Genomic DNA, 25,567 nt, shown 5'->3' with positions numbered 1-25,567 from the left:
CTAATAACAAGGCAGCAGGAGACGATGGCATCCCAGCTGAACTGTTCAAAATCTTGCAAGATGATGCTGTCAAGGTAATACATGCGATATGCCAGCAAATTTGGAAAACACAAAAATGGCCATCAGATTGGAAAAAATCAACTTATATCCCCATACCAAAAAAGGGAAACACTAAAGAATGTTCAAACTATTGAACAGTGGCACTCATTTCACATGCCAGTAAGGTAATGCTCAAGATCCTGCAAGGTAGACTTCAGGAATTCATGGAGCGAGAATTGCCAGATGTACAAGCTGGGTTTAGAAAAGGCAGAGGAACTAGGGACCAAATTGCCAATATCCGCTGGATAATGGAAAAAGCCAGGGAGTTTCAGAAAAACATCTGTTTGTTTTATTGACTATTTTAAAGCCTTTGACTGTGTGGACCATAACAAATTGTGGCAAGTTCTTAGTGGTATGGGGATACCAAGTCATCTCATATGCCTCCTGAGAAATCTGTATAACGACCAAGTAGCAACAGTAAGAACAGACCACGGAACAACGGACTGGTTTAAGATTGGGAAAGGAGTACGGCAGGGTTGTATACTCTCACCCTACCTATTCAACTTGTACACAGAACACATCATGCGACATGCTGGGCTTGAGGAATCCAAGGCTGGAGTTAAAATTGCTGGAAGAAACATTAATAATCTCAGATATGCAGATGATACCACTTTGATGGCTGAAAGTGAAGAGGAACTGAGGAGCCTTACGATGAAGGTGAAAGAAGAAAGTGCAAAAGCTGGCTTGCAGCTAAATCTCAAAAAAACCAAGATTATGGCAACCAGCTTGATTGATAACTGGCAAATAGAGGGAGAAAATGTAGAAGCAGTGAAAGACTTTGTATTTCTTGGTGCGAAGATTACTGCAGATGCTGAATGCAGTCAGGAAATCAGAAGACGCTTAATCCTTGGGAGAAGAGCAATGACAAATCTCAGTAAAATAGCCAAGAGCAGAGACATCACACTGACAACAAAGGTCCGCACAGTTAAAAGCAATGGTGTTCCCTGTAGTAACATATGGCTGCGAGAGCTGGACCATAAGGAAGGCTGAGAGAAGGAAGATCGATGCTTTTGAACTGTGGTGTTGGAGGAAAATCCTGAGACTGCCTTGGACTGCAAGAAGATCAAACCAGTCCATCCTCCAGGAAATAAAGCCAGACTGCTCACTTGAGGGAATGATATTAAAGGCAAAACTGAAATACTTTGGCCACATAATGAGAAGACAGGACACCCTGGAGAAGGTGATGATGCTGGGGAGAGTGGAGGGCAAAAGGAAGAGGGGCCGACCAAGGGCAAGGTGGATGGATGATATTCTAGAGGTGATGGACTCGTCCCTGGGGGAGCTGGGGGTGTTGACGACCGACAGGAAGCTCTGGCGTGGGCTGGTCCATGAAGTCACGAAGAGTCGGAAGCGACTAAACGAATAAACAACAAAATTGGTGATCATGTGTGTCTTGGGAATATCATTTGCATTCGCCAGATATGTCAAGAAAACTTGGTGTGAGGTCAGGAGTCTCTTTTTGGCCTTCTTTTCAGTTTTGGGTCATCAATGTGGAATGCATCTTGTCCTTAATAATTCACCTCCTGAATCCTTCTGCAGGTTCTTCTAAGCTACCATGGGAACTTCTCAGTCGTGACTCTCTCACTGGCTTCTCACAGCATGCCCAACTGGGCTCTGCTGGTCAGGAATTACAGAAATGGTAGCCCCACCTCACTGGGGGCCCATCACATTGGGGAAAGTGTTTCCTTTTCTTCCTCTCATTCGTCAAACTGGGTGGTCTCCATTCCCCCAAATGCCATTGAAGTTGATTTGCACAGGTTGCTGCCACCCTGTTTATACAGAGGTGGCTTACCCTGTTCCAGTGTGGATCACATAGCTCTCTGTTCAGGGAAGAAAAGGGCCTGCAGAAAGCCCTGCTGCCATGACAAAAGAGCAGGAATACCTGTGCGCGATTTCTAAAAAAAAACTAAGAGAGCTGAGAGGCCTTGGTGCCTATCGATGCTCAGACTCAGCGAGTGGTGTTGCTGGAAGTCGGCCTATGTTAGTCATACCCTGCTGTGCAGGAGTGGGAAATAGAGATTTGAGTGTTGAAATGCTCACATTTCTGTAGATGGCTCTCTTGACGTTCCCCATCTGGGGCTGCTGCCTGTCAGTTACTACCACTGGAAATTATCTGTTATTATGTGCTGATAGAACTGAGAAGATAACGTTCTTCCGTAGCCGTGTTTAAACCCTATCTTTCTCGTTGTTATTATTCAGAAATGTTTGAGTTGACTGCGTGAACCTAGCATCCATTTCTTTGCTGAGGTATAAGGTCAAAGCCATAAAACAATTAAAATTCTGCGACATTTCTGGGCTCAGTTGTGTGGAGCTGTGGGCATAGCCATTGTGGGAGGTGATCCGTAGACTCTTAAACCATGCACAGTTGGTTTCACGATCGACCGTGGGCTCTCCCAGCGATTACAGTGGCCCATTGATTGTTTCGGAGGGGAACTGTGAGAGTAAGATGTGCTTGGATCGTACCATGGGGCCTCCATGCAGCCTTTAAGCTTGGACTCTTGCACACCTGAGTAGGTGCTTTGATCATCACCTGTGATGGAACCTGACCATCCACTGGTCTTCATAATTTTGGGCTATAGAGCGAGCAATACTTAATTATATATCAGAAGTCCCCCACATGGAGAATGCAAAAAACCTACTCTCTGTGAATCCATCTCCATATTCTTTAAGCTAGGATTGGTAAGGTTGTAGCTACTGAACAAAGAAGGTGCACCTGAGGCCCAGCAAGCATTATCCTCATGCTCACCTCTGAACCTTTAGCATGCTGTCCAGTTGAGGTAATGGTCATCTGAAAGCATGCCGCATGCTATCCAGTTGGTCACAGAGAAAGAAACCTGTTCCTTTGTTCCATTAATTCCATTAATTAATTTGGCCACTGAGTGCACAGGAATGCAGTGCTTGACAGACAACAGCTGTCATGCTATAAGGCTGAGCAGCCTTTTCAGTCTGAATGCAAAAAGAGCTTTGGTGCGGAGTCACTCACATAGCATCTGTTCATAGGATTGTGTCACTGTGCTCTGTGACGACTAGGTCAGCGTTTCTCAACCTTGGCAATGTGAAGATGCATGGACTTCGACTTCAACAGCATGCTGGCTGGAGAATTCTGGGAGTTGAAGTCCTTGTATCTTCACGTTGCCACTGTGCCAGGTGATCTGGGGGAAAGAGGCGTTTGCTGGAAAGAGCCGCAGATGGGGGCTGAGTTTGAGCAACCCCTCCAGTCTCAAGCATCGTTTGCTGTCAAATCTGCACAGTCCTGTTATGCTATCACACTCTTTTGTCCCTCTCCTGTTTTTTGCAGTATTTGTTCACAGTAGACTGTGGTTGTGTTCCTTTCTTGCTGGTAGTGTGGCAGTTTACCTGACTGGAAGGAAGGATCAGTAGACAGGTTGCATCCCACAGCTCTTTGTTCACAGCAGCTGTCTATATCTGTTCCTCACTCCCTGCCCCCACCCCAGTCCCTACTGTCATCCTCCTGAGATGCTTCAGCCACAGAGATATCCCTGGGGGATTTTTCATCTACCAGCCACCATTAGGTAATTGCACTAGAAAAGGAATGTGGTGCAGATTTGTTTCCCAAATAAGGCTGCTGGGCAGCACCACCTCTCTTCCCCTGGTGGTGGTGGTGGTGGATGAAGCCCTGCCACAAAGCCTGCAGCGTCTTCCACCCTCTTGCCTGTAGGCTGTAGGGGCTGTCCTCTTTGGCAGCTTAATTTGCAGCTTGCTAATTAATGTCTTTCCTTTTATTTTAATCACATCCTGGTATATTTGCATGATTGGTGTTTTTTCTTTCCTTGCAGCCAACATTAACTATTGAATGACAGGGAGATTAAAAAGCCTCTGTTAATTTAAACACTGTAGAAGGATTTTCCAGAATTCCTTCAATAATATTTTCTTTTCACTGGAATAACACACACACACACACACACACGCCAGTTTCCCCAAATTCCTGCAGGCAGGATTGACTCCAGGGAGCCACGTCATCCTTGCTCTGAGGCTATTTGTTTTATAGAACCTTTTTGTTATTGCATGGAATCTCCTGCCTGAAACCTTTTCCTGTTCCCTTTGTTGAGTTTTCTCTCCCTCGGTGGTATTGTGCAATTTCAGACAGTCGACCAAACGCACCTGGATTTTCTGAAATTCACAAGATTGCCCAAATCTTGAAAGATTTCATCGTGCCTTAGTTAGATCACTATTTTAAATTTTAGTTTGAGGTACCATGGGAGATGCAGGTCATCACCTTTGAATCCATGGGAACTTCATGTCACCAATCTGCCTATAAAGCCCAGGTGGTCCTAAATGTAGTTGAAGATGAGTTCTCAAAACATGCCAAACCACATTATGACTTAATGGAATGTGTGAATCCTGCTGCTGTGTGTTGTGTCAGGGGAGAGGAGAGAGGAATTCTCTTTCCAGGAATGTCAGTACTGTTGCCATAGTTGTCAGTTGTCTGAAGAATAGAAAGCCGTCTGTTTATTGAGCAGAGAGGAAGCTGTGTCCTCCCGGCACATTAAGGTGTTGCCCTACAGCCAAAAAGGAGATACCAGAAAATCCCATATGAACATCAGCTTGTGTGGGTGGGACCACCCTATGGAAAGCATCACACGTTTTTTCTTATATTCTAGTTCTTTATATGGACCTAGCTCACAATATCTGTTCCTTTTATTCGTTAAATTTCCATGGCATTCAGATTTGTCCCCTCTTCAGTACCTACTGTCAGATAAGAATGATAGAATCTCATTATATTACATAATATAATATTTAATTTATTTACTTAAATGCAATGAATTATATACATTAAACACTGTTAAATTGCCTGAAAAATCTGTATTGAGATGACTGCTTGTCCTGACTAAGCAAGGACCACGCCGAGACGAGGAATAGGTCTCTAGTGCTTTATTACTGCCACAGTAGACAGAAAATCCCACCAAACTGAAGAAGCATGGGAAAACCCAGACAGATAAACCCCAAAAGTCAAGGCAGGTCTGATCTGTGTCTCTTTGAATGGCAGCTCCAACTCTCTAAACTACGCATGCGTTTTCCCCCCTGGATAGGGGCCCCCTCCGGCTCGCCATCAGTGCTCATGACACTGCTTAGTATTAACATTTTTACTGGGATTTCTAATTTCAGCAAATTTATCAATTTCTCCAAGCAGCACGGCCATTGTTGAGAATTCTTTTGAGTTGGCCCACCTGGGTGTCAAGATTGGGGAATTTTGGGTACAACTAATCTGGTGTTGGAATCACCCTAATCCAGATTATTCCATCACAGAATCAAATGATTTCAGCAGAATGGGAAAAGCTAACTAGGATAATGAGTGAATGGTACAGAAATACAACAGTATTAAGTCAGCAGCTTGCATTTGCAAGTTCCTCAGTATTGATTTCTGGGAAGGTCATGCAGATCATGAAAACATGCCTTGTGCGTGTGGATTATCTTCAAGATGGAACTCCTAACTGTTGTTGATAAGAAGGTAGATGAATTGCAGTTTCCGCTGAACTTTCCATTTGATGGAGAGTGGAATGCATTGTGAAAGGTGAAAGGTCCCCTGTGCAAGCACCGCATCATGTCTGACCCTTTGGGGGGATGCCGCTTTCGCGATGTTTTCTTGGCAGACTGTAGAGCAGGGTGGTTTGCCACTGCCTTCCCCAGTCGTCTCCTTCCCCAGCAAGCCGGGCGCTCATTTTGCCAGCCTCGGAAGGAGGGAAGGCTGAGTCGAGTCGACCTGAGCTGGTTGCCCAGAGAGAATCCAGCTTCCACTGGGATCAAACCCAGGTCGTGGGGAGAGTTTCGGCTGCAATACTGCCGCCTACCCCTCTGCTCCACAGGAGGCTTGGAATGCCTTAGGAAAAGCAAATAAATTGGAGACCACTAAAACCATTGCTATATAAGGAATGAAAATTGCTTCTCAAATACATCATTGCCAACACGGTGTATATTCTTTCATCTCCCTAACCTATAATTTGTTTGATTTTGTCTTAGCATGCTGTGTGAATAAACCATTAAGTAAACCATTGCTTTGTGAGATGTATGAAATCAGTTCCTTAAATATGTCTATTTAAGCAGTCGTAGAGCTTCCTAATAGCAGCTTGAAATATATCGGAACATGCATAGAAAACTAATGAACCTGTTGGGTGTAAGGAGAGATCCTTCGCTGTGATTCCCTGCTTGCAAAAAGGAGAATAATACAGCTACCTTTGGAAACTGGGCTTTTTCCTTACCATTAGTGGAGCTCTTGGGCACTAACTTTTTCCCCCTTTCCGTTGCCTCTTACTAGCGAGAAGCACACTAATGTAGAGAAAATGAAATCAAAATGGCACAGTCTGCATTTTGTGTGCAACGCTAAAAACATTTCAGGTAGAAGAGTACCCCTAAGAGAATGAAAACATTTATTGGAAAGCCACATTCTCCCATCATAAGCAAGAACTGCACACAGTTTAACTCCTGTTCTCCTGAAAACAAGTTAATTGTCCCTTTAATTTCAGTATTGCCAAATTTTACATTGTTTTCTATCAGCTGAGTGCCAGAAGCTGTCATTCAGCCAAAGACCACTCTTCCTGAATTGGGCTCCCCCAAAATGTGTGGAAACTGCAATTCCCAGGATTCCACATGCGCATAAATACTTAGAATCCTGGGAGTTGTAGTCCCAAGGCATTTCGACAATATCGAATTCAGGAAAGGTGGTTGTGGGGATTCCCTAATCAGAGGGGACGCTGCTATAGAGTTTCTGCAGTTTGCTTTCACTGGTATGTATGCTGGAGAAAAAGGGGCATGGTTTTAATCATGGCCACTACCTTGACTTTTTTGAACACCCATGCACCCACCTGTGGGACCATGCCCCTGGTGTTAATGCCATACAATTTTGCAGTGCTTCATAGCTGGCCTTTCAGAAGGTAGCAATGCACAGAGATTCTTCAGGTGGAGAAAAATTATCAAGGTTCTTGGCATTAGGATATTTTAGGATTTAGAAGCAAAACTGGTGTTACCTGCTTAAAACATTCTGTCAAAAATGACATCCTTAGCAAACAAATAGACTTGGATGATATAAGAGAGTGAGATATTCAGGGCCACCACTGGCCTGTAAGGCACCTTGTGCAGAAACTTTTTTGTGAAGCTTGTATGTTAGGCTGAGCTTCCTGAAACTGCAACCATATGCTTACCAGAAGATGATAGTGGCGCTGATAGTTTCAGATTGTGTGATATGTACAGGTAGTCCTCGGTTAACGACCCCAATTGAGACTGAAATTTCTGTTGCTAAGTGAAGCGGTCATTAAGCGAATCCAACCCAATTTTACAATCTTTTTTGCGGTGGTCATTAAGCGAATCACTACAGTGATTAAGCAAACATGGTCGTTAAGTGAATCACACAGTTCCCCATTGATTTTGCTTGCCAGAAGCTGGCTGAGAAGGTTGAAAATAGTGATCACGTGACCGCCGGATGCTGCAGTGGTCATAAATGCGAACTGGTTGCCAAGTGCCCAAATTGTGATCGTGGGGACACTGCGACAGTTGTAAGTGTGAGCACCAGTTGTAAGTTGTTTTTTCCAGCACTGTTGTAAGTCTGAACCATCACTAAACGAATGGTCATTAAGTGAGGACTACCTGTATTGTTTCTCTGAATTGATATACAGCTCTTGTTTCAGAAGAAGTGAAATCTGACACAAGTGAGCATGCGTGGTTTATGTCTGGAACAGAGAATTGATTTTTAAAACTTAATTTGGCGCCCCCGTCATGGCGCCTTTGTGCAGTGCACAACTTGCACACTTGCTTGCGGCGGCCCCAGTGAGATTGTGTTATCACAGCCCTTCACGAAGGAAAACTCGCTTTCCCTCTTCACCATCAGTTGTGTCTCCCACATAGACTTGGCCAGCAATTCCTGTATGAGCCTCGATGCAGAAGAGATGGGTTGCGTGAATGCGATGCTGTGCTAAACTGTGTATCTTCGGTTACGCTTTCCACCCACTTCAGCCTGCAATTGAATTTTGGTTTTGGGAAAGTATCTGTCATCTCAGCAAATGATTTAAGATAAAGCGCCATGCGCCTTAGACACCAAACGTCTAAGCTTCCTCGAGGGAAGCTTGTCAGAATGCTCCTCTGGATTCCAAGTTACGTATGTGAGCTGTTAAGCTAATAGTCTGAATAAAGCAGGGGCTCTCCAGGGGAGGCTTTGAATGTACAGCGCTGCACACAGGTAGATGTGGGAGGTTTGCAGTCCCAGCTCTCTACTGCCTGAGCAACTGATGGGTTAATCTGTTAATCATTGACCATCTAGGTCAGTGATTCTCAACCTTGGTAACTTGAAGATGTGTGGACTTCAACTGCCAGAATTCCCCAGCCAGCCATGCTGGCTGGGGAATTCTGGGAGTTGAAGTCCACACATCTTCAAGTTGCTACGGTTGAGAGACACTGAACTAGGTGCTTGGACCTGCCTGTGAAATTTGTCAGCATCTTTCACGAGGCATAAACTGGGATAGTGGATTTTTTTTTCCTATTAAAATCACTGCAGAGTTCTACCACTGCGAAATGTGCTGAACAGAAGGCGGACTTTCAGCATATCTGGGAAATGATGAAGGCTACAGACCATTTTATACTGGTCTCTTCCCTCCCTCAGCCTAGCCTACTTGACCCCACGTGTGCAGGCTGGTTTGTTACAGAGTCCTCTTCTCTTCCTCTTACTGTTCTTTCTAAGGAAGGATGGAATGATTTCCCAGATGAATTCCTGAGAATTCAGGAGCGAAGGACACTTTCCAGCATTCAGGTAGCTTTGGCCGGAAGGAGACGTTATTAGATGAAGAAAAGTAAAAAAAAAAGTAAGACACCTTTGCTTTCAACATTAGCTGCCACTTCCTTCAAAATTCTTGGTTAGAAACTCATGGAGAAGATGCTGTGAGGGGTTAAGTTTCACTCTTGCGCGGTTATGGGAGTGACTCAAGGAGATGGGAAAAGCAGGAATTCTCCTCTCCACTCCACATTTGCTGGAGGAATTTGGCCCAGCGAAAGGAGCGAAAGGAGGATTGATTGATGCACAGCCTGTGGTAGACTTTCCCAGCCTGTGGGACCATCTGATGTGGGAACCTCAACAAGAGCCAGCTAGGCTGGGGATTCTAGGAATCGTTTGCAGATATGAAGGGTTGGAGGCTTACAGCCATTAATATGACCCCATCTCCTCCTCTTTTCTCCTCCTCTATTGAATGCTGTTTCATTAGATTGGAAGTCCCTGGATTTATACTCATAATGTCTCTCCATTCTTGTTGCTACATGCTGATGACTTCACCCAGTTATAGGAGGAAATACATTCCAGAGGAAAACAATGCACCCTCAAAATTAACAACAACAATAATGTACGCCAATTTGGTTTGGGGAAGGAAGGGTTGCATTTATTTCAAAGAACTTAAACTACATTTTTCATAACTTTTCAGGCTTTGATACACAGTTGTGTAAAATGGGTTAATCGCCTAAAATTGATGCAAAGGAAAGATTTGGGGATAATGCTGCTGCCCTTGCCAAGTTGGTACCCTGATGAGTTTCTGCAGTCCGGCCGAAGGTTTCTCATTTTCACGTGTACAGCATTTGGAATCGAGGTTCTCTCTGACGATACCCTGGCTGTCGTCGGAGAAGAGCAGATGGCTGCGTCTTGTGCCTCTCACTGTGTCTAACATAAGGCAGGGGTTATTTTTAAAAAGCCATGTGGTTTTGAATTCCTTGCTCCAATCCCCGTTGCTTGAATTGAAATCCATTTCACTTTTTTCACATCTTTTTAGTTTTACTTTTCTTTTGCAGTTTTTTTTTCGTAGCTTTTATCTTTGTCTTGAAACTTAATACAATCCTTATTAAAAAAAAGAAATCCATTTCACTTTGAGGTGAGAGCAGTGCTGCCAGATGAATCTGCCCATTTGGCACCGATTTCTTACTGGGTCTCCCAGATCAGTTCCATGTAGAGGTCAAAAGGCTGGTGTTGACTTTCGAAGCTCGGATATTGTGTTGGAAACCTGCCTTTTCTTCTAATACTTGGCTATCCAGTTTTTGATCGAGGACCTTCCTTCAGAAGCCCATCATTTTCACCATTTCAGAGGTGAAAAATACTTTCCCTTCCATTTTCTTTTGGTATTGTATATATGTTTCTGTTTGGTTTAAATCAGTGTTTTTCTACCTTGGCAACTTTAAGATGTGTGGACCTCGGCTTCTAGGATTCCCCAACCAGCTGTTGGCTGTTGCCAAGGTTGAGAAACACTGGTTTAAATTACGTTTAATCTTTGTGTAACGTCAAGTAACATTTTTAAATATCAAGCATTAGCTGCCCTGAGATCTGTACTGCAGACAGCCGGGACTGAGATACCTTAAATAAGAAAAGGAGTCATGTCCTCATCCCATTTTTGGTGAAGGGGAAGTTCTGAGCAGTAGCCACAGGAAGCCAAATAAAACAGTCAGATGTCCTCCCTTTTACAGTCTAACCCAGTGTTTCTCAACCTTGGCAACTTTAAGATGTGTGGACTTCAACCCCCAGAATTCCCCAGCCAGCATTGTTGGCTGGGGAATTCTGGGAGTTGAAGTCTACACACCTTAAAGCTGCCAAGGTTGAGAAACACTGGTCTAACTAACCTTCCTCTCCTTTCTTGGACACAGTGCATGAGAAAGAATTTTTAGCCCTGAGTCCTCTTGCTGGCATTTAAGAAAAGGTGAGGAGCAAAAGGGGAGAGTTGGAGGTTGGAGGTTACATGCCACGTATTCCTTTTCCTGCTGCTCACAACAATCAAAGAAATTACAATCAAATCAATAAAACATAAGGATAAAAGATTGGAAGCGCAATGAAGTGAGGGGTCTCACCCTCCCTCACCAAAGGCCTGGGTGAAGAGCCAGGTCTTCACAGCCCTTCTAAACAACAGCAGAGCAGGGGCCATCAGGATCTTGAGGGAACCTCTTCCTAGAGGGCAGGCGCTGCTACAGAGAAGGCACACTTCCAGGGTCCTGATATATGACATTGTTTAGTCGAAGGAACCTGGAAGTGCGCCAACCCTGCAGGATCAAATCCTATGGGAGACAGGTGGTCTCTCAAGTAACCCGGCCTTATGCCACGTAGGATCAAGCTAGATGGCTGCGCAGAGCCCTGTGGTTCATTATGTCAAAAAAAGACAAACAAATGGGATAGGAACTTGGCTATAAGGAGTTCAATTGCATTTCTGCTTGTTTGCTTTGCAGAAAATGAGTGGGCCACAGCTCAACAGGAACTGTTCCTGTCTCCCACCAATAGGTAAGGTGGGCCAGTTGTTTCGGTAACAGGGACACCTCCAAGTCCTCAACGGCTTGCAAGAAACCTGGAAGGGAACTGAGGACTGAAATATCTGTTCTTCCCAGTTGCCCATCCCATTCCCCACTTGGAGAATGCCTCAAAGGGCAAACCCATAGATGAGTCTTTCTATAGACTGCCTCTTGGTCCATGCCAGGAATTCACTCTTCTTTGGCAAGTCACACTTCAGAGAAACATCTGCAGATTACTCAGTGGGTTCTCGAACATTCATAACATGTCCATTGTCCATGTCCAGGACCCCAACTCAGTGGTTCAGCCATTTGGCTGCCGAGCTTGACCATAGTAGCTAGTGGTATATTTCTTAAAAGTCTCATCCTTGGAGGAAATCAGATCTTTTGTCCTGAATAATTGTACAGTAGCAGAATTGCCTCCAGTCCTGTTTTTGAAGTAGAAACAAAATTGTAACCTATTGGGAGATTTTGACAGTCAGTGGTATTAAGTTGGGCTGTGATGAGAGTAAGGAATGAATTCACTTCCCGAGAAGCATGGAGTGGAGGGCTGTAGAGGTTCCCGTGTCTTAGGTGATGGCAGCCATCTGCACGAAAGGCCTTCTTTCTGTGGTGGAACTCCATTTCCTGAAGTTCAAGAGGAGGGTTCTCCAGCCACCAGGTTCTGGAATAAATTCTCAGAAGCAGAAAAAAATCTGTCCCTTCCTGAAAAAAGAAAAACGAGGAATCAGAAACCTGTTGAGCAAAGAGCTCCACTTGCTTTCTGCTTCTATTACTGCCATCTTTGGGGAAGGACAAGGACAGACAGCTAGACCTAAAAAGATATTCTTGTAGTCCTGTGTGTTTGCCTGCCTTAGAAGTTGCTTCATGATGGGCTGTCTTTTTGATGAAAGCTTCCATAAAGCTCACTCTGAGAGCAGATTCTGCTTCCTGGGAGGGTTGAGTGCTTCCTGTCAGCTTTGATGCTATTCACCCAGCTGTGCGCAGTGGCCAAAACCTAAATGAGCCCTGCTGGACATTGCTGAGAGTCGGCCCATCGCACCATTTCCCTGCTCTCTTTGCTTTCAGCAAGGCCGACCAGCTGTTTCTGTCCTGTCAGTCACCAGCTGCCCTTCATCCTGCAGCATTCTGTTGGAGCAGGGATTGGTGGTTTCTCTCACTGTGAAGCTTCCACAGTATTTCAAAGAGTTGCCTCAGCAAAGGGTCCTAAATTAGGGCTTCTTACTTAGCCTCTGCTGTTTACTACAAGGAGAAGCAGAACAGCTTTTAGATTTGTGTTCTGATTCTCATAGGTTGAAGAGAGAACGCTGCCTGCCCAAATTCCTGAATTTAATTCCTGAATGATTGCTGCATCCCCTCAGGAGGGATGACCATCTTGTCTCATTGCAAGTTCTTGGTTAAATCCGTGCAACTCACTCTCTGTTTCCCCCTGTGTTTCCAATGGAGGTTTCTGCCAAAATAATCAGCTTGCTCTGCCCTGTTTTCTGTCCCTCTCCTAATCCCAGATTTTGCAGAGACAGAGCCCACCTTTGTGTGACTAGGCAACCATTTCAGCTGAATGCGGTTGCAGTGCAACACAATGCTGCACCTTCCGCCGAGCCCAAAGTTGGTCTTTGTCTAGTGCTCCGAGTTAAAACAACCCCATTGGCTTTTTCCTACAGTTTCCTGAAAGGTGATTTTTATGTGTGTGTGCAACACTCCCTAGGGTGCTCATTACGGTTTCTCAACTCCAGGTTGGGCAAAACATCATGGAGTTTTTGCAGGAAAGTTGTCAAGATCAGCATTAAACAGGAATTCAGCCTGGTAAATGAGAGAAGCTGGCCGGCTGGGGTTGATAATCAGGAAAGAGGGAATTTTAGCAGTAGCAGAGGACCTGAGAACAATGGGTATTAATTATCTGGAAAAGAAGGGGTGGTCTGTGTTCATCACTGAAAGTGGTAGATTGTGGTGCCATTAATAAATGGGGCAGCAAGGGAGTTTCTGCCTGAGCAAGAGGAATGCTGTGTACTTCATTCAACAAAAAGCACATTTTCCCCCCAAACTCAGAACAAAAACAAAAGCAGGGAGGTAAACTGTTCCCATTTTCATCCTTAAACCTCCTTCCAGTTCCCCCAAATTGCCATCAAAATTTTGGACCCATTTACTGTTGAATTTCAGCAACGCAGTTTGGGTCCATTCTTGAAGAACATTAGGGAGGGCAATGAGAGCTTTGATTTCCCCCTGAAAAAGAAAAATGAGGCTGAAATCATTTACTTAGCCTTTCCATGTGTAGCTGGCTGTCCAGCTGGATGGGGGAGCAGTTGTGGCCTGGGACCCCATGAGAATGTTTCCTCCTGATTAAAATCAAAGTAGACAAAATATTGCTGGACGAGTTGCTGTATTGAATGGAGCAGAATTGAATGGAGAAGAACGGGGGTGGAGGCCCTGCCAAAGATGTGCTGTTTTCCCACCTTTAAATGCTCCACCATCGCCTGTGAAAAAGCAGGCTGGAAATTTCAGGCCCCAGATACCAGACTTGCTGTGGCAGCCATTTTATGAACGAACAAATGCCTTTGTGGCCACTCTTAGTCTCTTAGCAATGGTCTAAAACCAAGAGTGAGCCTTTCCCTTTCCCAAAGTTCTCTTTAACAAGATTTATTGAGCCGGAAGGGGCAGAGTTACAAGACCTCCAGCACCTGAACCAGTTCCCCTTTAGAATGAATCTGTCTTCAGGTACGTTACGGCGGCTTTGTGATTTTCGTTCTACCTGTGATCCAGGGAGGAGGCAGATCTCTTTACAGATAACCAAGAACTTTGCAACTGGCTGTTTACATAAAAGGTCTCTAGAGCAGAGTTTCTCAACCTCGGCAGGTTTAAGGTGTGTGGACTTCAACTCCCAGAATTCCCCAGCCAGCAATGAGAAACACTGCTCTGGAGGCTTTTTTCAATATGGGAATGGACTCTCACAGCAGCTATTTTCTTTGAGCGCGCACAACCTGTTCCCAAAATGTCCCATCTGCCTTCAGCTTCCTAGAGGCATCTCTTGAGATACTAAACAGAATTCCAAACTCCACCACTTTCTTGCCTCTGTGTTGGCCAGAGGAGTCCAAAAGGAAGCATGGTTCTTCTCTCTAGCATCTGACAGCTGTGCTTGGCACAGCAAGTTTAAAAACTTCTGGTGTCTTATTTCTTTCTTTTAATTTACTTTTAATTTTCCGTTAGCCGCCCTGAGCCACAAGTAGGCGACCATATACACTGATACAATAATTAAATAATAATTACGTTTAATCTATCATGGCTAGGGCTGTTCCATCTCTTTTCCAGAAAAGGAAGAGTTCAGCCAGCCTGCTTACAATCTCATTTCACCCAGGACAAGTGAGAAAGAGAAGCAAAAGCCGCCTCACTGTTTTCTAGTGGTCCAACCTGGTGTTTCATAAGCTTTGTTTTTGGACAAAAAGAGGATTTAGCGCACGGGCTGCGTTTTTATACAGTTTTATATTCCTGCTGCAGACCTCAGGCAGTCATCGTTTATGCCGTAGGCAATGTTCCTTCTGTGGAAAAAAAATAACTTTTGGTCCAAGGGAATGAGCGAGATCTGATAAATTTTGAAAAGAAGAAAAGGTAAAAGGCAGGGATATTTTTTAATATTCTGTCCAAGACTCCATTCGACCTTGGAGTTCCTTCTTTCCTTCTGTTTCCTTTAATGAGCAGCAGGTTAACAAGAAGGCCGGCGTATCCAGCACCGTGGCAACTGATAGCCCCCACAGCGTGGCATTGACTTGCCTGTCTTCCGGGAGCGCCAGTCTGCCAAATACCATCATTGCAGCACTAACAATATCCAGTTATTTTGTTCGTTCTTCTGGTCCCCTTGTTCATATTCCTCCTCCTGCTTCGCTTGTTCCTCATGCCTGACTTTGCATCCTTTTAGAGCTTACTTCTTCCTCCCCCAAGAGACCTGCATTTTTCCTACATCTTCCATGTCTTTGCTTGTTGATGAAAGCAATAAACAGTGAATGTTTCTGTTCCTGCCCCCGCCAGAGAAGGGGGAGATGCTGCTGTGTCTCCCTCTAATTTAATCATTGGTGGTTCTCTGCTCTCAGATATTGCTGAACTTTTAAAAAAATTCTGCCCCGTTTCCTGCGCTTGCATTTTGTTTTGCCCGAGAGATGATTATTGTATCCCTTGAGCTTTTTCCTCATTCCACTTGTATGTGTGAAGGGTCCCCTGTGCAAGCAGCGAGTCACGTCTGACCCTTTGGGGGGACGCCGCTTTCGCTACATTTTCCTGGCAGATTGTAGAGCAGGGTGGTTTGCCATTGCCCTCCCCGGTCATCTCCTTCCCCAGCAAGCCGGGCGCTCATTTTGCCAACCTCGGGAGGACGGAAGGCTGAGTCGACCTGAGCCGGCTGCCCAGAGAGAATCCAGCTTCCGCTGGGATCAAACCCGGATCACGGGGAGAGTTTCGGCTGCAATATTGCCTGCCGCCTACCCCTCTGCGCCACACGAGGCTCTTCCACTTGCCTTGTTTTATTTTTCCTGCAAGTATATATGCTTATATTCCTTTGCTTTGAATTGTTCCTCATCTTTTCCCCTTTCCACTTCAGTTTGTGCTGCCTCCTTTCACCGCATTTCCCCTTTCTGCTTGTATCGTCGTCATCATCATCATATATTAATTGATACACTGTCCATCTCACTATAAAAATCTCAATTTAATAGTAAGAGACCCTTGTGTCACATTTTGCGATAACGTGCCTGTGTTTCCCCCGTATTTTTTATGGCATTCGTGGCCAACTGATATTCTTTCATTTGTATATTACTATGCCACTTTTCCACGTGAATGCATCCATTAATATCAGCGTACAATATTCCTGTATAAATAAATCAATTTGAAGTATAATAAAATACACAGAAAAAAATGTTACAGTATCAACATCTCATTGCTTAAACAAAACCAATAAATCTCAACACAGTGTTTTTTTCTTTTCTTTTAAAAAGCTGCTTTGAGACATCTCCCACTAGCCTGCATTATTGTTATGTTTCAGTGATTTCATCTCCTGCAGAACGGTGAGCCATAGGCTGCCCCTGGGAATTATCTGAGATTTCAGTTGGGAGAGGAGAAATTGGAAATTCTGCATCACCCAAAATCTTGACACCTCCTTCAGGACTTGTGAAAATGTTTGTGTGTGTGGGTGTATAAAAAGAGGTTCAAATTTCAAAAGATTTTATTTTTAATTTTACATGGTTAAAAAAAAAACCCAATGCCAGTAACAATCAAAGCACATTACATTACACATGCCAATAAATCATTACTCCATCTTTCTTTTCCACTTCCTCTCTCTTTTCTCTTCATGCTGTATGTCTTCTTTTTATTCCTTGCCTTTCCCATTTTCCATAAAAAATTACATAGAAGCAGTGAATGTGCATTAGGTAAAAGCAGAAAGCATTACAAATGGAGTTCAAAAACATGGAAAGGTCACAAACCATAAACAGCAAGAGCAAGATAACCTGCAATTGTAGAACAGCCAGTAAAAAAGATCATTTATGGAGTCACAGAAAGGTGACGATTATCACCATGCCCTAGAGCAGAGTTTCTCAACCCCGGCAGGTCTAAGCTGTGTGGACTTCAACTCCCAGAATTCCCCAGTCAGTCAAGCACTAAGAGGGAGGCAGGAGTAAACCTGGTCAATTATCAGTGTATTTAGCTTATTTATTGCTATCCTTCTGCAAGGCCTGAGAGTGACCGATGCGTGCCCGTCCCCAGCACCAAAACCAGGGCATCTCCCTTGTAGCCAACAGCACTTTAACGGGTGACTAATGTTGGGGTGGGGGCCCATCTGAAAGCTTTCTCTTGGGTCCCCCAAAGACCTCTGCATACACCCCTGATAAAAAGCCAGGTTTTTTGTTGTGGTTGTTGTTCATTTGCTAGTGTAGCCTGTTCAGCCAGACACCTTCCCGAGACACTTCCTGTTGTGCTGTGTCCCGACTGCAATTTATTTGGAGCAAGTTTTGCCTTTTAGAGTGACCGATTGCTAGAGGAATTTAAGCGACTGACAACCGTTTGGGTAACTCATCCAAAGAGCTGTCCCTGGTCATGACTTCTGACGTGTGTTCAGAGATGCTTGTTTGAAGGCTACGCTGACATTTCTGGGACGAGCTGTTTGATGAGCGCCTCTCCTCTCCTTGTTACACCTAGAAAAGTGGGCCTTTTTAGCTGTCACGGCACTGAGCTCTTGATTGCTACGCCAGGTTTCTTCCTCGCTCAAGAGCAAAGGGAGCGGCGGGCGGGGGGCTTCAGAGCTCGCCTTCTGTCCGTGGCCCAGGATAGTTCCATGTTCTGCTCCAGATGCCCCAAATCTGCCAGAGGGTTGAGCACTGTACAAGTGGGGCAAAATATGAACTGTACAGTCAAATGTACTGTTGTGATTTCTCAGGTACCTTGTGGCTACATCCTTCATTGCAGTGTGGGTGGAGAGCGGTGAATGTTGTGTGTTGTGATATTACAAAGCTTTTGTTGTTCTTGTTAGCGCCTTCCATATTGGGTGTGCATCAACTCTCCCCCCATCTACATTTCTCAGCCTCCCCCCCCCCCATCTTCTCTTTTGCTGCAGAACTGCATGTGCTGATTTTAACTTGAAAAGCCTTGATAATTCTCTGCCCCAGCAATCTAAATTTTGCATTAAGAAAGAGCCTGCTTTCTGCCAGGTTTGGAACCGTAAATTTGCATAATTTATTTTATTTTGCATAATTCTTTGGTATTTATTACTTCTTCGCAATTCTAATTTTGCAGGGATTTCTTTGAAGATGGCAAACTCCTGGAAATTTAACTTTTTGTTTGAGCTCTGATTTTTTTTTTTTTTGTCTGCAGTTACTACCCGCAAGTTATTTTCTTCTTCTTTATCTTTCCAGACATGATCTTCGTTAGTGTAAGAAAGAGTTGATTAAGAGATGGTACAGTATCCATCATGAAATACTGGACGTGGGGATACAGAATTTTTTTTTTTCTTCTTTGAATGTTTAGTTCAAATTATGGGAAAGAGAGTTTCAACTAAACATTGGGGGGAAATGGTGCAAGCTGTTTGAGAACAGAACCCAAAGGAAAAGCTTTTCTTCTTCATGAGAGAGTTTTAAGCAGATGGTGGGTGGGTGCTGATAGCCACAATTTGCTGGCAGTTGTGGGGGGTTAGATGGGCACCCCCAGCACCTCTTTGTAACTGCCAAAGCTCTCCAGGCAGGAGTGGGGCTGAGAAAGTTTTGTTCCTTCCTACTGTCTGGGCCTTGCAGAAATTTTGGGCAGCATAGTCCCCCTTAGAAACGTTGAAAGCTCTTCCAAATCAGCCTGATTTTTCCTGGGTTTTTAGGGCTTTTAAAGGACAAAATACTCACCAATTATGTTCGTGTTTTAGAGGGTTACCCTCTTTGAGCACTCTTTATGTGGAAGGCTGTGTTAAAAATTAAAGTGATAAATACCACACTGTGCTGCCCGGATGTGATTAATCCTGGGAATTGCATTCGTATTTGGAAGGGCCCAACTTGGGAAGGGTGCTTGATAAACCATGCTGGGCTTGTTGTAAAGGCTGGGCTGCAGTGCCTCCTTCACTTCCACCTGCCAGCAGCATGGTTCCCCGGGAAGACCTCCACCAGTCATCGGATTCCTTCCTTCCTTCCTTCCCCAGGCCTGCCGGGACTTTTTGGAGCTAGCGGAAGCCCACAGCAGGAAATGGCAGCGGGCCCTCCAGCATGAACGTGAGCAACGGATCCGCCTGGAGGAGACCATCGAGCAGTTGGCCAAGCAGCACAACAACTTAGAACGGGCTTGCCGGGGAGCTCCGGCCCTCTCCGTCAACCCGGCTGCTCACGTCCCCCGAGGTGAGTGGCCCTTCCTTTCTGACCCAGGCGAGAGCTGATGTCAGTCCTCCCAGGTCAGCCAGACAGGAAATACGACTAAATGAACTAAGTCTACTTAACTGTAAGGCTACATTAACAGAATCTTTCAAGTCTGAAGGTACAGTTCTCCCTCCGTCTTCTTTACAGCCTGAGAAGTTAGAGAAGGTCTCTTTCTGACTTTCTTTCTCCACCCGTTATGCAGCTGTGGGCTAAGCCCTCTCTTATCTGGCCATTCCCTAGGCAGCATCTCTTCCCCCATTTCCCAAGGTCTTTCTCACGCACCATTACAGCTGTCCACTATCACCAACAGCCACTTCAACTCTACCTGTTCGGTAGCTAACAATTTGGGCCTTGACAACCGCTGTAAAAGAGACGGTGGGAGATTTGTCCTTTCAGACTTTCAAGATTGATGTCAACCTTCCCAGGTGGACCAGACAGGAAACACAAACCAGATGAGCCAATTCTACTTTATTGTAAGGCTACTTTAACAGAATCTTGCAAGTCTGAAAGGACAACTCTCAACTCTCCACCCTCCCTATTTATCGCTTGAGTGGTCCAGGCGGGTCTTCCCTAAGTTTCTTCTTTAGACCGTTACCCTCTCTCAGACTTTCTTTCCTTTTAACTGATTGTTCCCTGGGCAGTGTCTCTTCCCTCTGTCCTCCAAGGCCACCCTCACATTCCATCACAGCTGGTCCTCTGGAGCCACTGTGGCTTAGGAGAAAAATGCTCCTGCAGAGACAAACCTCTGGGCACACACAGCCTGTAGACCGCTTCAGTGTGTCATGACATCATTGCCCAAATGATATAATTATATACTTGTGTCAGGATGTCTGGTGTAAAGATATTTGTCCTGTCATTTGAATCATAATGCGTGTTACATCATTTCCTCCCACCTCCTGCACCAACATCACAGATGCCCCCGCACAAGCCCAAACGACATTTTAAAAGCCAGCATTTCCTTGCAGAGCTCAGGGATGCAGTTAGGACAAAATTGCAAAAACGTTGCTCCCTCCCTTCCCCCATGGAAACTGATGCCCCAAAACAGAGCTTGGCTTTACCGTGTTTTGGGCAAGAGTGTGTGAAAGGCCTAGGTATAAATGAGAGCAAGGAGGCAGTTGGAACTGCACACGATGGGCCATTAAAGACTTCTAAAACCTCTTGGGGTGGCCAGATTGTACAGCAGGAACAGACACGGACCTCAGAGAACATTCCCCAGTATGCCAGTTAGCTGCAATCCTTTTATTTTATATATTTGCTCTCTGTTACTTTTTCTTTCTCCAAGCAGATAAAATATAACGTGCCTTTCTGTTGATGCTGAAAAGGGATATGCCATATAGATACCAGTGTAGGTGCAATTGGAGATAGGCAAAAATGAAGGAGACATTTTTCCTTCTTCTCTTCCTTCCTACCCCACTTCCGTGCCTGCAGGATGCTAGGGAGGCTCATGGGCTGAAGTATGCTTGCTCACAAGTATGACTTTCCAGACCAGGAAGCCAGACTGTGTTGTGTTGCTTTCTATGGGTCCTACATTAAAGTGTGGTGTGGAGAGATGCCCGGGACATCCACTTTCCCATTTAATGTGCAACCTTATTTCCTCATGCCGCCCGGCTCCCCTTTGCTAAGATTGGGGTTTTCTACTCCATTGATCCAGTTCTGGGAATGGTCACTGTATTCAGAAAACAGATGCCGTGAGCTAATGAGCACAGCCAGTCTCACCAGGGCCAGCTTCTTGTTTTCCACTCCAGCTATACAGGTGAAAGATAATCCTTTCCTATCCTCTGTCCTTGACTATCACAGCTACTTTTAAGCAGGGTTTTTTATTTTTTTATTTATTATTCAAATTTTGTTACCGCCCATCTCCCCCAAAAGAGGGACTCTGGGCAGCTTACAATAAAGTTAATACAATAACAATAAACATTAAAATCCCATAAAAATAAAAACAAGTTACAAATATAAAATACAATATAAATAAGTATAAAATCCAAGAGGCTATAAAGATTCCAATCCAGTGGGAGAGGCTGTAAGACGTGAGCCACCCCCAAGAATGGCTATCCACCTTCCTGCCCCAAGTGAGATGGCAGAACCAGGTCTTCAGGGCCTTCCGGAAGGTCAGGAGTAAAGGGGCCTGCCTCACCTCCAGGGGCAAGGTGTTCCAAAGGGTGGGGGCCACTGCAGAGAAGGCCTGCTTCCTGGAGCCCGCCAGATGAAATTCTCTTACAGACAGGGTCCGTAACATGCCCTCTCTGCATGATTTGGTGGGGCAGGTCGATGTTATGGGGATGAGATGGTCCTGGGATTTAATTAATTTATTCTAAGGTTAGTGTTGGTCTATAGAGATTGGGCATTCAGAAATATCCAGGATCTAATACAATAACCTGCTATTCCCATCCACCAGGACTTCATCTCCCAGAATTCTCAAGAATTGCCATCTGAGCTGGGGAATGCTGGAATTCCACATTTGGAGCATGCCAAGATTGGGGAAACAAAACTTCATTCTAGCATTATCTCCCCTGTTTCTTTTTTAAATGCTGTACCAAGTCTAAAATATCTTCAAGTGTGCAGAGTGTGAAGATCATTGTTTTCCAGTGTTGGAGAAGGAATAGTTGCCACACCTTAGCAATCATTTAGACCAGGGTTTCTCAACCTTGGCAACTTTAAGATGTATGAACTTTGACTCCCAGAATTCCTTCAACTCCCAGAATTCTGGGAGTTGAAGTCCACACATCTTGAAGTTACCAAAGTTGAGGTGCACTGGTTTAGATTCCATCTTTGGCATGATGTAATTCTGTATGCAGATAGTCTATTTCAGAGCATTAAACTGAGGGCACAAATCTCAGTCTGAGTCAAGAGCAGTGGTAATTTCTCATTCCACTCTTTGCTGAAATAAAATATTGGCAGGACCAGATCAGAGATGAGCATCTTAGAGTTTCACCAGCATCTTTAAGTCGCAGTTACAGCTAGCAATTCCACTTCGCTGAAATTACTCCCATTAGGTGCACAAGATAATTGTCTGCCAAATTTTCATCTCTAATCCAACGAAAGACATCCAGTGAGGATTCTGTCGTAATAGTCTGTACAGAGCAGTGTTTCTCAACCTTGGCAACTTGGGGATGTATGGACGCTGATACAGAGAGCTCTTCCGTATTGCCATTTCCACTCCCCTGTTCCTCAAAGGCAGTTTGAAGAAGATCTGCAACAGTCTTTCTCACTGACTTTGCAATGCAGGCAGCAAAAATCATTATCAAGCTGTCACATATCTTACAGTAACTAAAAGTCTCTCACCCCTACTCTGTGCAAAAGGGGGGTAAAATAAATTGCAGGTGCATGCACACACACACAGTATCCATGTTCTAAAGCCATAATTGTGTGCATCCATCTGATCATAGGTAAAAAAAAAAAATCCTAGCAGTTCCAGTTGGAGCTGGAAAGGTATCAAGCCGCCTTTCCCCTTGCAAGACCGCAAGCCTTTACAGAGTTCCTGTAAATGGGCTCCGCAAGCTCCACTTTGTGGTGCTTTCTAAAGAGCTTTACTGAAGTTTTAAATACAACAGAATCATAAATAGCTTGGCTGTCGAACACAGCCAGAGGTCTGGAACTCTTTTTAATCTGGGAACATGCCCATAGTCTTGCTTCAACAGTCCATTTAGGCTGAAATAAAGCCAAATTAAGCTGAAGGTTGCAATGGAATGCACACCAGTGTCCAGTATTCTATGTTCCTGGGATGTTTTTTCACTTAACATGGGGACCCAGGGATTCCACATGAAGTCAAGCCACTGGGGCTAGTCAGCATTTGGAGATGATGCTGTTCAACTCTATTCTGGGGCCCAGAAAGCCCAAATGGTTAAAATATACTTAAGGTGATTGAGATTTGGCCCTTGGCAAGTTAGAAGCAGGTAGCTACCCAGCCTTCCTCCTCCTGTTCGATGTCTCAAATGCACAAATGTGGGAGGAGCTTATCTTACCTGTCTCTTCCAGGAGGAAGCGTGCAAAGTGCAAAAGCAGAAGCCAGTGATGAAGATGAGGAGACGGAGTACTTCGATGCCATGGAAGAAGCTCATGCTTTCATCACAGTAGCTGCAGATCCATCCAGACTTCACCGGTAGGCCAGACTCTTTGCGCCTGGTGTGGGCAATGCTCTTTGCAGTGTGTGAAGCGTGCCCTGGCTTTTCAGCCAGCAAGGTGGAACATGGGTCTTGTGTGATCCCTGCCCTGCTTTTCCGGTCCTTAGAGCCTCTTGTGATCCTAAGGCAGGGTTCCTCAACCAGGGTTCCATGAAAGGTCACTAGGGGTTCCTGGGAGATCACCAATTTATTTAAAAAATTATTTCAAATTCGGGCAACTTCACATGAAAGAGGTAAGTTTCATTCTTTGTTTTTAGTTTCAGAACACTGTTACTGCATCTAGACAGGCCTACCCATGAAACGAATAGAATGGTTTGGTAACTTCTGGCCTGCATTTGAGCCTGAACGGGCAGGGGTTCCTTCCCCCAGGCCTGAAAGATATTTCAAGGGTTCCTCCAGGGTCAAAAGGTTGAGGAAGGGTGTCCTAATGGCACACGTTTTGAGAGGTTTTCTTCCACATTTAGGCAGAAAGAGCTCAAAAATGGTAGCAAAGGTTTAAACTTTGTTTAACTTTGTTTGTTTGTTTTTCAAATTTTGTTATCGCCCATCTCCCCCAAAAAGGGACTCTGGGCAGTTTATTATCCATATGTAATGATAATGCAAGCGTTATTCTTGTAGTTCATGTATCTGGTTCTGCGATGGCTTGTCGCGTTGCTCTTTGTGCATTGCATAAAGACCTTTTAAGTCCAAGGCAGTTGAGAAAATTTACAAATAAATAAATAAATATGTGAGGTGCGTAGAAGTTTAGCCAAAAATGTAAAAGAACAGAATTATTTGTAAATAAAAAAGAACCGCTGCCCACTCTATATCACTGCCCACCCAGTACGCCCCTGATCCTTCCAAAAAGCATTTAGCACTCCTTGTAACACTTCCTGCTGACGGTCACCAGGTTCCCTCCCCTCCCCGGCCCCACCTGGCTCTCACGCCCCTGTGCTGCAGGGGGAGCTGTGGCCCAGAGAGCCCATTGGTTGCCTGGGGCTGGGGCTGGGAGAAACTGGGCGGGTCAGAATGTTGCGTGGTGCGTTTGCATATTGGAACCCCGCCCCTGTTTGTGATCTTCTCAGTGGCCCTGCTTGACGGGTGCTCCTGGGGCATGCTGGCCATGCTGGCTGGTGCGTCAGGAGACCATGCTCCATCTCCCTTGCCGTTGCCATTGCCGCTTCTGTGTTCCCTACAGGCGCACCGGCAGCAACATTAGTGCGGCCAGCGAGGGTCGTTCTGAAGACTGGAACTTGGATGATTGCGTGAGTATCACCAGCACTGGGGGGGGGCGGGGAGGAGCTCAGTTCCTGTCTCTGAAGGACAGCCTGGTGTGGCTGGGGCCACATAGGAGCTGGATGGCTGGGAGAACCAGCCTCTCGTTTCTCAGTCTGGGGTGTGGGATTGTGCGAATGTGTCTCAAGTCCCTGGAAACCCTGTGAAGAGTGCCTTGCTCTGACTGGTTCTGAGTGTGGGTGTCTCGCTCCCATTACTCAGTTCTCTGTTTGATTCTCTTGTTTAATTTGTCCTCTCGTGTTTTTCCTGCTCCTCTGTTCACTGTGTGTCTTGGGTGGCCTGCTAGCCCTTGGAATAGCTGACGCATGTTGGGTGGGTTCATATGATTTGATGAACTCTAAACCCAGACTGCTCAGTGGTAAGAGCAAGTAATAAGCAAGGTTATTTCTGTTCATACAACCTGTCCAAACATATGACGGCTTAACATGATGGCCTGGCCCACAGAACATAATAAGATAGTGGTGGGTTCTCACAGTACATTCAGCTCCAAATTACCCAGCCTCACTTCAGCTCAGCATGTTGCAGGAATCCAGCCATTAAATCCTGGCAAATATTTTGCATTTACTCAAATGGTAATGAGGACAGCTGGTGGCCCTCCAGAATCCAGTCCTATTTGGGTGTGGCTACCTTCTTGCCATCATCTCTTCTGGACCAAGTGCTGAGCTGGGGCAACAAATGCGTTGAACAGATATCAGGACAGGCTATCTCTCCAAGAATCCAGAAAGGAATTATTTAGGGATGTGCAAAACTTTCCATGCACTGGACAGCCAGGTTACATGTCCTTGATGTGGGAGACAGTAGGGAAAAGGCCAGGCCATTGGTGGCTGTGGGGATGTAAGGAGCTGGGAAGGTCAGGTGCATATGTGTGTTGGGTGTTCCACGCTTGAATTCAAGCTCAGTGGCTAAAGGGAAGGAAGGAGCAGGGAAGGTTGATGAGCAGGTGGGCTGGACCACAGGGGG

At 45.1% G+C, this 25,567-nt stretch overlaps 2 protein-coding genes across 3 annotated transcripts in view; one reads left to right on the top strand and one right to left on the bottom strand.

Annotated features, from left to right (window-relative positions):
- Positions 1-25,567, bottom strand: part of PES1 (pescadillo ribosomal biogenesis factor 1) — a 426,838-nt gene that overhangs the window by 174,980 nt on the left and 226,291 nt on the right. The window lies entirely within an intron of this gene.
- The window catches only part of OSBP2 (oxysterol binding protein 2), a 136,349-nt gene that overhangs the window by 86,303 nt on the left and 24,479 nt on the right, over positions 1-25,567 (top strand). For both annotated transcript variants that reach the window (XM_063315270.1, XM_063315272.1), the window contains 3 exons: positions 19,001-19,193; positions 23,187-23,310; positions 24,510-24,576. In XM_063315270.1, coding sequence (XP_063171340.1) covers positions 19,001-19,193; positions 23,187-23,310; positions 24,510-24,576 — 384 coding nt within the window. The remainder of the gene's footprint in view (positions 1-19,000; positions 19,194-23,186; positions 23,311-24,509; positions 24,577-25,567) is intronic.

This window comes from Candoia aspera, chromosome 15 (genome assembly GCF_035149785.1).
Source record: "Candoia aspera isolate rCanAsp1 chromosome 15, rCanAsp1.hap2, whole genome shotgun sequence".
NCBI lineage: Eukaryota > Metazoa > Chordata > Lepidosauria > Squamata > Boidae > Candoia > Candoia aspera.
Note: the sequence above shows the minus strand (reverse complement) of the source record. Positions and strands in the feature narration are given on the sequence as shown.